We start from the raw sequence: 14443 nt of genomic DNA on the forward strand, positions 1-14443 counted from the left end.
GTGCCTGAACGCAGCACTGTTGCCAATGCTTTTGTTGTGAAAGAGTTAACATCAAAACAGCGAAATTAAGGACATTATAAAATAAACAGCGTAAAGATGGCGGAAGAAGTCGCCGAGATTTTGGACACTGATAAGTTGTACCTGACACAAATCCGACATTTGGAGGATCAGCTGGATAAGTAAGTTAGAAGACAAACATGGGGCTCGCTTGTTAGCGTCCGGGGGGGACTCAATTGTGTGGGACACAGGATGTGACGTCACACGTTATGTTATTGACACCGGGAGGTTGAGAGAAGAACGAAGAAAAAGACAAGAAGCTCAGAGAACACTTACTGATAAGTTATAAGTTGTGCACACAACCCAACCTAAACATTATTGTATTGTTTTTACATCATGTGATGCCATAAGCTGTTACTGAAAAGAAACAAAGTCTTAATATAATGCATAAACTAGCCTTTATGCTAGCCGCTTAGCATTAGCTTAGCAGTAGTTCACCCAAAAAGTAGCAAGTGTAGCCGATACGGATATTTACACATAAAAATATTTGAGTAATTGTGTGACTTTTTCGCCAATTGGTTGTTATGACTGTGATGAGTATGACACAAGCATAATGTATTTATAATAGTTGCCCGCTAGTAAGGGTCCTGGGAACTCAATTGTGTGGGACACCGGATGTGACGTCACGTGTTCTGTTACTGACACCAATAAGTTGAGAGAAGAACGAAGAAAAAGACAAGAAGCTCAGAAAACACTTGCTGATAAGTTATAAGTTGCGCACACAACCGAACCTAAACATTATTGTATTGTTTTTACATCATGTGATGCCATAAGCTGTTACTAGAAAGTAACAAAGTCTTAATATAATGCGTAAACTAGCCTCTAGGCCAGGGGTGTCAAGCGTATGGCCCGAGGGCTGGATCAGGCCCTCGAACAGGTTTTATCCGGCCTGCGGGATGAGTTTGCTAAGTATAAAAATTAACTTGACATTTTTTAATGAAAGAAACAGCTGTTCTAAATGTGTCCACTAGATGTCGCAATAGCAATTCTTTGCGTTTTCGTAGATGATGCTACATATGTACAAAATAAACCACATGATGTTAGTACATCAGTCGAGGAAAATGATCTAACTACATAAATAACATCCCGTAATTAGATTTTGATATAACTTTTTTATCTTGATAGATTGAAAATTAACACCAACATTATCACATAATTTATTCAGAAAATATAAATAACGACAAATAAATTATTAACCCCAACATGTAAGTGTAAAAAAACCCCAACAACATTATGATTTGTACATTTTCAGAATGTGCTTGTTCTATTTCTAAACAAAGAAAACAATCTGACATTGTCTTTATTTTTAAGTTATCGTGCTGTGATTTTACCAGTCCGGCCCACTTGGAAGTAGATTTTTCTCCATGTGGCCCCCGATCTAAAATGAGTTTGACACCCCTGCTCTATGCTAGCCACTTAGCATTAGCTTAGCAGTGGTTCACCCAGAACGTAGGCCTGAGCAATTATGAGACTTTTGTTATTATCGAATATCAAGTATGAACAGCCAGTGTAGCCGATACGGATATTTACACATCATAATCATTTTGTTACTTTGCCTCCAGTTAGTTACTATGTCCGTGATGACACAGGAATACTGTATTTATAATAGTTTTTAATAACTAATTGCCACTATAATAATATATAGCAAGTAGATGAGGCAATTCCTGAAGGAATTGAGTATGAATGCTCCAATGCTGAAGTTGAACTGAAATGCTGACAGAATGTAGTATGAATGTAAGAATAGTTTGAATGTTGAGTAGATGGAATTTCCAGGAAAAACTGCATTTGGTTTGGAACTTGGGAAAGTGTTAGTTGGATGAATTGAATGTGTTGATGTTGGAATGGTTTGAATCGGTTGAAAAATGCGCGAATTGTGGAAGTTTAAAAAATGGACAATTCATTTTGAATGGGGAAAATGTCCCTGAAAACTGGGAATTCCTGGAAATCCGGGAATTTTTAAAAATTGTCGAAGGAGAGCACACAATTTTGAACAGGCTGAATATTTTGCAGTTGGAACTGTTTGAATTGGGTAAAAAATGTGGGAATTGTGGAACTTTGAAAAATGTCCCATTCATTTAAATGGGAATTTCATGGAAATTTGGGAATTTTGGGTAAAGCTGGAATTTTTGGGAAAATGGTAAAAAAAACAAAAAAACTTGAATGGTCTGAATGAGTTGAAATGGTTGGTTTTGGAATTTTTCTAATTGGTCGAGAAATGTTGTAGTAGTAACATTTTTTATTGAGAAATGGTATTAAGGAATTCCAGGAATTTTGTGAAAACTGGGAAAAATAACTTAGTTTTTTGTCTTGATTAAGAGGAATGTTTGCACGGTGAAACGGTTGAAGTGGATTTAAAAATGTGGAAGGAGTAATCGCTAGAAAAAAGGGTCAAAAAAGGGTTTTTAAAAAAGTGAAATCTGGGAATTCCTGGAATTTTTTTGAATTTAGAGAAATTATAGTTAGAATTTCCAAGATAAGTGGAATATGTTGAAGGTGGAATGGTTTGAATCGGTTGAAAAATGTGGAAATGGTGGAAGATTGAAAAAAGGCCAATTCATTTTTAATGGGAAAAATGTCCCGGAAAACCTGGAATTCTGGGAAATCTGGGAATTTTTGGAATTGGTCAAGGGAAAGCCCGCGATTCCCGGATAGGCTGAACAGTTTGAAGTTGGAACGGCTTGAATCGGATGAAAAATGTGGAAGGTAGAGCGTGCCAAAATCTGGAGAAGAAGAAGAAGAAGAAAAAACAAATGTGTGAATGCTTTGGAGCTTTATAATTAGTGCTGTCAAATGATACTTGTTCTCAAATCAAATTAATCACACTTAAATGTGGATTAATCATTATTAATCACAGGTTAATACTATCTTTTTTAATAAAACAAGAGCTCAATATTTAGACACAAATGCAATTTTATTGTCAGAATATTACAATTTTTTTTTAAGTATTCCACCTAAATGCACATAATTTATTTGCTCAAAACGTGCTAACACTTTTATCTCAAGTCCCGTTTGGGTGTATTTTAAAATGAAAAAAAATAAATAATAAAAATGCATCATTAATCTGCGTATATGCATGATTAACGCGATAATTTTTCGTGATTAATCACATGAGTTAACTCGTTATTTTGGACAGCCCTAATTATAATGCATTTAATTGAAAGCAATTCCTTTTTACATTTAATACACACAATACCCCGAATAAGTGCAAAATAAGAAAAATGTAAGTATAAAAATGTCAACAATAACTTCCATTGCAGGCACATGTGGGTGACAAATGAAGTCAGGGGACCAGGAGTGGGCCTGAGTGAGAGAGCGAGAAAGAGAGAGAGAGAGGTTTACCACAAACGTATCGATTCGTCACGCTAGTATCGAACCGATACCAATACCCACCTGGGGAAAGGAAGATACTGATATTTACATCGATATGCCCAAAAAAGTGTTGGACATACAGTCGTGGTTAAAATTGTACATCCACTTGTAAAGAACATAATGTCATGGCTGTCTTGAGTTTCCAATAATTTCTACAACTCTTATTTTTTTGTGATACAGTGATTGGAGCACATACTTGTTGGTCACAAAAAACATTCATGAAGTTTGGTTCTTTTATGAATTTATTATGGGTCTACTAAAAATGTGAGCAAATCTGCTGGGTCAAAAGTATACATACAGCAATGTTAAAGGCCTACTGAAATGAATTTTTTTTATTTAAACGGGGATAGCAGATCTATTCTATGTGTCATACTTGATCATTTCGCGATATTGCCATATTTTTGCTGAAAGGATTTAGTATAGAACAACGACGATAAAGATTGCAACTTTTGGTATCTGATAAAAAAAAGGCTTTCCCCTACCGGAAGTAGCGTGACGTAGTCAGTTGAACATATACGCAAAGTTCCCTATTGTTTACAATGATGGCCGCATGAAGTGAGAGAGATTCGGACCGAGAAAGCGACAATTTCCCCATTAATTTGAGCGAGGATGAAAGATTTGTGGATGAGTAAAGTGCAAGTGAAGGACTAGTGGGGAGTTGAAGCTATTCAGATAGGGAAGATGCTGTGAGAGCCGGGGGTGACCTGATATTCAGCTGGGAATGACTACAACAGTAAATAAACACAAGACATATATTTACTCTATTAGCCACAACACAACCAGGCTTATATTTAATATGCCACAAATTAATCCTGCATAAAAACACCTGCGTGTTTGTTATGCTAGATCCTAGCTCCTCTGCTAGCTCCTAGCTCCATAGAACACGCCAATACAATTCAAACACCTGATCAACACACACAATCACTCAGCCCAAAAGACCGTTCACCTAACCCAAGGTTCATAAAGCTTATATATTTTTAAAAAGTTACGTACGTGACGCGCACATACGGTCAAGCTATCAAATGTTTAGCAGCCAAGGCTGCATACTCACGGTACCTGATATTCAGCTGGGAATGACTACAACAGTAAATAAACACAAGACATATATATACTCTATTAGCCACAACACAACCAGGCTTATATTTAATATGCCACAAATGAATCCTGCATAAAAACACCTGCGTGTTTGTTATGCTAGCTCCTAGCTCCTATGCTAGCTCCTAGCTCCATAGAACACGCCAATACAATTCAAACACCTGATCAACACACACAATCACTCAGCCCAAAAGACCGTTCACCTAACCCAAGGTTCATAAAGCTTATATATTTTTAAAAAGTTACGTACATACGCAAAAAAAAGTTGCGCACATACGGTCAAGCGATCAAATGTTTAGAAGCCAAAGCTGCATACTCACAGTAGCACGTCTGCGTCTTTGTCATCCAAATCAAAGTAATCCTGGTAAGAGGCTGTGTTGTCCCAGTTCTCTACAGGCGTCTGTGTATCGAAGTCAAAAGTCCTCCTGGTTAGAGTCTCTGTTATCCGAGTTCTTCCATCTTGACTGCATCTTTCGGGAATGTAAACAAAGAAGCGCCGGCTGTGTACTGTTGTTGCTGACTACGTTCGAAAAATACGTCCATTTCTCACCGACAACTTTCTTCTTTGCTTGCTCAGCTTCCTTCTCCATAATGCAATGAACATGATTGCAACAGATTCACGAACACAGATGTCCAGAATACTGTGGAATTATGAAATGAAAACAGAGCTTTTTCGTATTGGCTTCAATGTGGAAGGCATACCCGTGTTCGCCGGTCTACGTCACGCGCATACGTCATCCTCAGAGGCGTTTCGAACCGGAAGTTTAGCGGCAAATTTAAAATGTCACTTTATAAGTTAACCCGGCCGTATTGGCATGTGTTATAATGTTAAGATTTCATCATTGATATATAAACTATCAGACTGCGTGGTCGGTAGTAGTGGGTTTCAGTAGGCCTTTAATATTTGCTTACATGTCCCTTGGCAAGTTTCACTGCAATAAGGCGCTTTTGGTAGCCATCCACAAGCTTCTGCTTGAATTCACTATAAAAATATTGAAATTTAATGATATTATTTTGTCACGTTGCAGGTGTCAGTCGAAATGCGGCGAGCTGGAGAACCACGTCCTGGATCTGATGTCGGAGCTGCGGGCGCTGACGAAGGACAAGGACGACGTGACCAGGTACTTGAAGCGGGCGCTGGACACCAAGGACAAGAGGGTGGAGATGCTGATGGAGCAGGTGGAGCAGCAGCAGGAGGCCAGCGAGAAGGACAAGGAGACCATGGAGCAGCTCAAGAAGCAGCTGGAGCAGCTGCACCATCGCATCAGCGAGCTGGACGCCGTCATCGACACGCAAGGTGAGGCTCGCCGTCTGGCTGTGAGGGGACTCCTCCTCCATCTTGTCTTGTCGCCCCCCAGCCAAGCAGTTGGACCAGCAGGCGGGACAGCTGGTGGCTCTGGAGGACAAGATGGTGGTTCAGAAGAAGCAGCAGGACGCCGCCAATAAGCAGCTGACGGAGGACGCGCAGAGAGACAAGACTAAGTAACCTCTACGTGACACCACATGACACTCCATTAGATACAACCTGACACTTGACATGACACTATAGCTGACACACAACAGAACACCATGACACACTACACTAACTAGGTGACACTTACTGTATGTGACACTAGGTGACACACTACATGAACTATATATTTGACACTTTTGTGACACTAGATGAACTATATGACATTTATGTGACACTCGATGAACTATATGACACTTATGTGACACTAGATGAACCATATGACACTTATGTGACACTAGATGAACTATATGACATTTATGTGACACTAGATGAACCATATGACACTTATGTGACACTAGATGAACTATATGACATTTATGTGACACTAGATGAACCATATGACACTTATGTGACACTAGATGAACTATATGCCACTTATGTGACACAATGTGAACTATATGACACTTATGTGACACAAGGTGAACTATATGACATTTATGTGACACTCGATGAACTATATGACACTTATGTGACACTAGATGAACTATATGACATTTATGTGACACTAGATGAACTATATGACACTTATGTGACACTAGATGAACTATATGACACTTATGTGACACTAGATGAACTATATGGCATTTATGTGACACTAGATGAACTATATGACACTTATGTGACACAAGGTGAACTATATGACACTTATGTGACACAAGGTGAACTATATGACACTTATGTGACACTAGATGAACTATATGACATTTATGTGACACTAGATGAACCATATGACACTTATGTGACACTAGATGAACTATATGACATTTATGTGACACTAGATGAACTATATGACACTTATGTAACACTAGATGAACTATATGACATTTATGTGACACTCGATGAACTATATGACACTTATGTGACACTAGATGAACTATATGACATTTATGTGACACTAGATGAACTATATGACACTTATGTGACACTAGATGAACTATATGACACTTATGTGACACTAGATGAACTATATGCCACTTATGTGACACAATGTGAACTATATGACACTTATGTGACACAAGGTGAACTATATGCCACTTATGTGACACTAGATGAACTACATGACACTAGATGAACTTTATGACACTTATGTGACACAAGGTGAACTATATGCCACTTATGTGACACTAGATGAACTATATGACACTAGATGAACTATATGCCACTTATGTGACACTAGATGAACTATATGACACTAGATGAACTATATGACTCTTATGTGACACTAGATGAACTATATGACACTTATGTGACACAAGGTGAACTATATGCCACTTATGTGACACTAGATGAACTATATGACACTAGATGAACTATATGACACTTATGTGACACTAGATGAACTATATGACACTTATGTGACACAAGGTGAACTATATGACACTTATGTGACACTAGATGAACTATATGACACTTATGTGACACAAGGTGAACTATATGACACTTATGTGACACTAGATGAACTATATGACACTTATGTGACACTAGATGAACTATATGACACTTATGTGACACAAGGTGAATTATATGACACTTATGTGACACTAGATGAACTATATGACACTTATGTGACACTAGATGAACTATATGACACTTATGTGACACAAGGTGAACTATATGCCACTTATGTGACACTAGATGAACTATATGACACTAGATGAACTATATGCCACTTATGTGACACTAGATGAACTATATGACACTAGATGAACTATATGACTCTTATGTGACACTAGATGAACTATATGACACTTATGTGACACAAGGTGAACTATATGCCACTTATGTGACACTAGATGAACTATATGACACTAGATGAACTATATGACACTTATGTGACACTAGATGAACTATATGACACTTATGTGACACAAGGTGAACTATATGACACTTATGTGACACTAGATGAACTATATGACACTTATGTGACACAAGGTGAACTATATGACACTTATGTGACACTAGATGAACTATATGACACTTATGTGACACTAGATGAACTATATGACACTTATGTGACACAAGGTGAACTATATGACACTTATGTGACACTAGATGAACTATATGACACTTATGTGACACTAGATGAACTATATGACACTTATGTGACACAAGGTGAACTATATGACACTTATGTGACACTAGATGAACTATATGACACTAGATGAACTATATGACACTTATGTGACACAAGGTGAACTATATGACACTTATGTGACACAAGGTGAACTATATGACACTTATGTGACACTAGATGAACTATATTAAGATTAATATTAAAGATTAAAGTACCAATGATTGTCACACACACACTAGATGTGGTGAAATTTGTCCTCTGCATTTGTCCCATCCCCTTGGGGAGCAGTGGGCAGCAGCGGCGCCGCGCCCGGGAATCATTTTGGTGATTTAACCACCAACTCCAACCCTTTGTTGCTGAGTGCCAAGCAGGGAGGTTATGGGTCCCATTTTTATAGTCTTTGGTATGACTCGGCTGTATATGATACTTATGTGACACAATGTGAACTATATGACACTTATGTGACACAAGGTGAACTATATGACACTTATGTGACACTAGATTAACTATAAGACACTGATGTGATACTAAATTAACTATATGACACTTATGTGACACTAGATGAACTATATGATACTTATGTGACACAATGTGAACTATATGACACTTATGTGACACAAGGTGAACTATATGACACTTATGTGACACTAGATGAACTATAAGACACTGATGTGATACTAAATTAACTATATGACACTTATGTGACACAAGGTGAACTATATAAATAAATGATAAATGGGTTATACTTGTATAGCGCTTTTCTACCTTTAAGGTACTCAAAGCGCTTTGACACTATTTCCACATTCACCCATTCACACACACATTCACACACTGATGGCGGGGGCTGCCATGCAAGGCGCTACCAGCACCCATCAGGAGCAAGGGTGAAGTGTCTTGCCCAAGGACACAACGGACGTGACTAGGATGGTAGAAGGTGGGGATTGAACCCCGGTAACCAGCAACCCTCCGATTGCTGGCACGGCCACTCTACCAACTTCGCCACGCCGTCCCTTATATGTATATATATATATATATGACACTTATGTGACACTAGATGAACTATATGACACTTATGTGATACTAAATTAACTATATGACACTTATGTAACACTAGATGAACTATATGACACTTATGTGATACTAAATTAACTATATGACACTCATGTAACACTAGATGAACTATATGACACTTATGTGACACTAGATGAACTATATGACACTTATGTGATACTAAATTAACTATATGACACTTATGTAACACTAGATGAACTATATGACACTTATGTGATACTAAATTAACTATATGACACTTATGTAACACTAGATGAACTATATGACACTTATGTGATACTAAATTAACTATATGACACTTATGTAACACTAGATGAACTATATGACACTTATGTGACACTAGATGAACTATATGACACTTATGTGACACTAGATGAACTATATGACACTTATGTGACACTAGATGAACTATATGACACTTATGTGACAATAGATGAACTATATGACACTTATGTGACACTAGATGAACTACATGACACTTATGTGACACTAGATGAACTATATGACACTTATGTGACAATAGATGAACTATATGACACTTATGTGACACTAGATGAACTACATGACACTTATGTGACACAAGGTGACACACAACAGAACAACATGGCACACTACACTAACTAGGTGACACACTACATTAACTAGAATTACAAAACCCAAAAGCAGTGAAGTTGTCACGTTGTGTAAATGGTAAATAAAAACAGAATACAATGATTTGCAAATCCTTTTCAACTTATATTCAATTGAAGAGACTGCAAAGACAAGATATTTAATGTTCACACTGAGAAACTTCATTTTGTATTCTCTTTTTATTTACCATTTACACAACGTGACAACTTCACTGCTTTTAGGTTTTGTAAGTACGTGACACTAGATGACACCTGTGTGACACTAGATGACACACTTCATGTGGCACCTGTTTGATATAGGTGACACCTGTGTGACACTAGCTGACACCTGTGTGATATAGGTGACACCTCTGTGACACTAGGTGACACTTGTGTGACACTAGGTGAAACCTGTGTGATATAGGTGACACTAGGTGGCACCTTTGTGATATAGGTGACACCTGTGTGACACTAGGTGACACCTGTGTGATATAGGTGACACCTGTGTGAAATAGGTGACACCTGTGTGACACTAGGTGACATTTGTGTGACACTAGGTGAAACCTGTGTGATATAGGTGACACTAGGTGGCACCTTTGTGATATAGGTGACACCTGTGTGACACTAGGTGACACCTTTGTCACACTAGGTGACACCTGTTTGATATAGGTGACACCTTTGTCACCCTAGGTGACACCTGTTTGATATAGGGGACACGTGTGTGACACTAGGTATTATCTGTGTGATAAAGGTGACACCTGTGTGATATAGGTGACACCTGTGTTACACTAGGTAACACCTGTGTGATATAGGTGACACCTGTGTGATATAGATGACACATTTTTAACACTAGGTGACACCTGTGTGATATAGGGGACACCTGTGTGACACTAGGTGACACCTGTGTGATATAGGTGACACCTGTGTGACACTGGGTGACACCTGTGTGATATAGGTGACACCTGTGTGACACTATGTGACACCTGTGTGATATAGGTGACACCTGTGTGACACTACGTGACACCTGTATGATATAGGTGACACTTGTGTGACACTAAGTGACACCTGTGTGAAATAGGTGACACCTGTGTGACACTAAGTGACACTTGTGTGACACAAGGTGAAACCCGTGTGATACAGGTGACACCTGTGTGACACTAAGTGACACCTTTGTGATATAGGTGACACCTGTGTGATATAGGTGACACCTGTGTGATATAGGTGACATAGGTGACACCTGTGTGATATAGGTGACACCTGTGTGATATAGTAACATCTGTGTGATATAGGTGACACCTTTGTCACACTAGGTGACACCTGTTTGATATAGGTGACACCTGTGTGACACTAGGTATTATCTGTGTGATATAGGTGACACCTGTGTTACACTAGGTAACACTTGTGTGATACAGGTAACACTTGTGTGATACAGGTGACACCTGTGTGATATAGGTGACACCTGTGTGACACTAGGCGACACCTGAGTGACACTAGGTGACACCTGAGTGACACATGAGTGAAGTAAGCTGTGGTGTGACCTGGCAGCATGATCGCTGAGACGATGAGCAACATGGAGGTGGTGTTCGAGGACAAGCTGTCCAAGAGGCTGGAGGAGGAGAGAGTTCAGAACAGCAAGAAGATGACACAGCTGCAGATGATGCTGCAGGAGAACATGACTCTGTGGCTGGAGAAGGACGTCATGCAGAAGAAGGAGTTGGAGCTCAGCTGCGAGGTCAGTCGTCTGGAGGACGAGCTCACCAAGAAGCCTCGCAGGAAGTTCACGCGCAGGAAGGTAAGAGCAGCCCAGCGCTCCAAACACGTCCTGCTGGCTCCTCTGACATCTTGTCCTCCCTTCACAGTGACCTTCTGGAATGTTCCACACGGAACCATCCATGAACTTTCACCAAGATGGATAACAACTGCAAGACCTCGTGTGTCCACAGTGGCCGCCAACCAGCAAACGTTTCACTCTTAAATAGTCTTGCCTGCTTTGTGGTACAGTCCCCAGTCCAGAACCGGACAAAAACAGGGGGCATCCGGATTTGAACCGGAGACCTCTTGATCTGCAGTCAAATGCTCTACCACTGAGCTATACCCCCACACTCCACTCATGACCACTTTCACTCCTCTGTCCTCCATTACTGCAACCTCGGATTCCCAGGAGGACACAACTATTTCCTGTTCAGTGCAAGCCAGGAATTCTTTGTCCTCCCTGTGTGTGTGTGTGTTTGTGTGTGCATGTGTGTGTGTGTGTGTGTGTGTGTGTGTGTGTGTGTGTGTGTGTGTGTGTGTGTGTGTGTGTGTGTGTGTTGGGTGTTGCAACACTTAGACTTTTATCTAACAAAATAGCTGGCTTTTATTTGAAACAGACATCAGGTTATCCAGTTTGTTTGCGTGACAGCAGGCAGCTTGCTAACGTTAGCATGCTAACTTTTTTTTTGTTGCAATTTTTTCTAGCCAAAAACCTTAGTGAAATAACTTGGTACTTGACTTATGCTAACTGTTAGCATGCTAACTGTTGGTATGCTAACTTTTTATTTATTTATTTTTATATAATTTTACAGCCAAAACACTTCAGTCATATAAGTTGTTACTTGACACATGCTAACTTTGTAGCCTTTTTTTTCCCAGCCAAAAACCGTAAAGTCAAATAATTGGTAGTTGACAAATGCTAACTGTTAGCATGTTAACTGTTGGTATGCTAACTTTTTTTTTGTTGCAATTTTTTCTAGCCAAAAACCTTAGTCAAATAACTTGGTACTTGACATATGCTAAATGTTAGCATGCGAACTGTTTGCATGCTAACTTATTTTTTTTAGATGATTTTCACAGCCAAAACACTTCAGTCATATAAGTTGTTACTTGACACATGCTAACTTTGTAGCCTTTTTCCCCAGCTATAAACCGTAAAGTCAAATAATTTGGTACTTGACAAATGCTAACTGTTAGCATGTGTTGCGTTTGACCAGATGTTCCTCCAAGTGGGATGTAAAACGCTGGTCAGTCCCAAGTTCCTTAATGACATATCAGCTGAACTCAAAAGGTACCACCAACCATAGAATAGGTATTTTGTAATTTTATTGTCAAATATTTGAGAATAGAGACCAGCCTCGAACAACACATCCAAATGCGTAGCCCAAGTTGATCTGGCATTCCACAGGCAAAAAGCAACTCTTTTCACACAAAGAAAGCCCCCCCCCCCCCCCCCCCCAACACTGATAAGAAGAGAGACTTGGGGGTTGTGTTCACATTCCTGATGGTTTACGACCCTGTCTAACCAGGCAATCTGAAGACAAAGAGAAACTAGTATACAGAGTAAAATTAAGGAAAAAAATATGAGCTGATTCAAACATGATTATGAATAAAGAAATAGCTCTTAAACATATGCATTATCCACACATGTTAACTGTTGGTATGCTAACTTTTTTTTGTTGCCATTTTTCTAGCCAAAAACCTTAGTCAAATAACTTGGTACTTGACATATGCTAACTGTTAGCATGCTAACTTTTTTTTTTTTTTAGATAATTTGACAGCCAAAACACTTCAGTCATATAAGTTGTTACTTGACACATGCTAACTTTGTAGCCTTTTTTTCCCGGTCAAAACCCGTAAAGTCAAATAATTTGGTACTTGACAAATGCTAACTGTTAGCATGCTAACTGTTGGTATGCTAACTTTTTTTTTTTTTTTTTTAGATAATTTTACTGCCAAAACACTTCAGTCATATAATTTGTTACTTGACACATGCTAACTTTTTAGCTTTTTTTTCCCCAGCCCAAAATCGTAAAGTCCAATAATTAAACGTTAACTTTTTAAACTAATTTTGCAGCCAAACACCTCAATCAATTGCCTTGCTACTTGGCACACGCTACCTGTTAGCATGCTAACCAATTTTTCAGTCGAATACCCCAGAGTCAAAAAACTTGGTACATGACACAGGCTGACTGCTAACATGCTAAAGTTTAGCATTCTGACTTTTTAAACCAATTTTTCAGTCGAATACCCCAGAGTCACATAACTTGGTACATGACACATGCTACCTGCTAGAATGCTAATGTTAGCATGCTAACTTTTTTTTAGGCAGGCTAACTTGGTAATTGACACATGTTAACTTTTATTTAGCCAATTTATGCAACTGTATGCCTCAGAGCGATATGACTTGCTACTTGGCATATGCTAGCGGTTAGCATGCTAACTTTTTCAACCAATTTTTCAGTCGAATAACCCAGAGTCATATAACTTGGTATATGACACATGCTAACTGCTATCATGCTAACCACTTTTTCAGTCGAATACCCCAGAGTCAAATAACTTGGTACATGACACATGCTAACTGCTAACATGCTAACGTTAGCATGCTAACTTTTTCAACCAATTTTTCAGTCGAATAACCCAGAGTCATATAACTTGGTATATGACACATGCTAACTCCTATCATGCTAACCACTTTTTCAGTCGAATACCCCAGAGTCAAATAACTTGGTACATGACACATGCTAACTGCTAACATGCTAACTGCTAACATGCTAACTTTTTTTAGGCAGGCTAACTTGGTACTTGACACATGCTTGCTTACTTTTCTTTTTAGCCAATTTTTGCAGCTGTACACCTCAGAGTCATATAAATTATTGGTGCTTGACACATGCTAACTGCTAG

At 38.9% G+C, this 14443-nt stretch overlaps 1 protein-coding gene and 1 non-coding gene across 2 annotated transcripts; one reads left to right on the top strand and one right to left on the bottom strand.

Moving 5' to 3' along the window:
* Positions 1-75: 75 nt before the first annotated feature.
* On the top strand, positions 76-12393 carry LOC133631919 (myosin heavy chain, cardiac muscle isoform-like). Its single transcript, XM_062024109.1, has 5 exons — positions 76-179; positions 5550-5818; positions 5880-6003; positions 11333-11579; positions 11647-12393. Exons 1-5 carry the CDS (start codon positions 97-99, stop codon positions 11647-11649), a joined length of 726 nt encoding a protein of 241 aa, XP_061880093.1. The 5' UTR covers positions 76-96; the 3' UTR covers positions 11650-12393.
* trnac-gca (transfer RNA cysteine (anticodon GCA)) lies at positions 11815-11886 on the bottom strand. The gene has a single exon. It is a non-coding gene; the product is annotated as a tRNA-Cys (tRNA).
* Positions 12394-14443: the final 2050 nt, after the last annotated feature.

This window comes from Entelurus aequoreus, linkage group LG17, assembly GCF_033978785.1.
Source record: "Entelurus aequoreus isolate RoL-2023_Sb linkage group LG17, RoL_Eaeq_v1.1, whole genome shotgun sequence".
In the NCBI taxonomy this organism is placed as follows: domain Eukaryota; kingdom Metazoa; phylum Chordata; class Actinopteri; order Syngnathiformes; family Syngnathidae; genus Entelurus; species Entelurus aequoreus.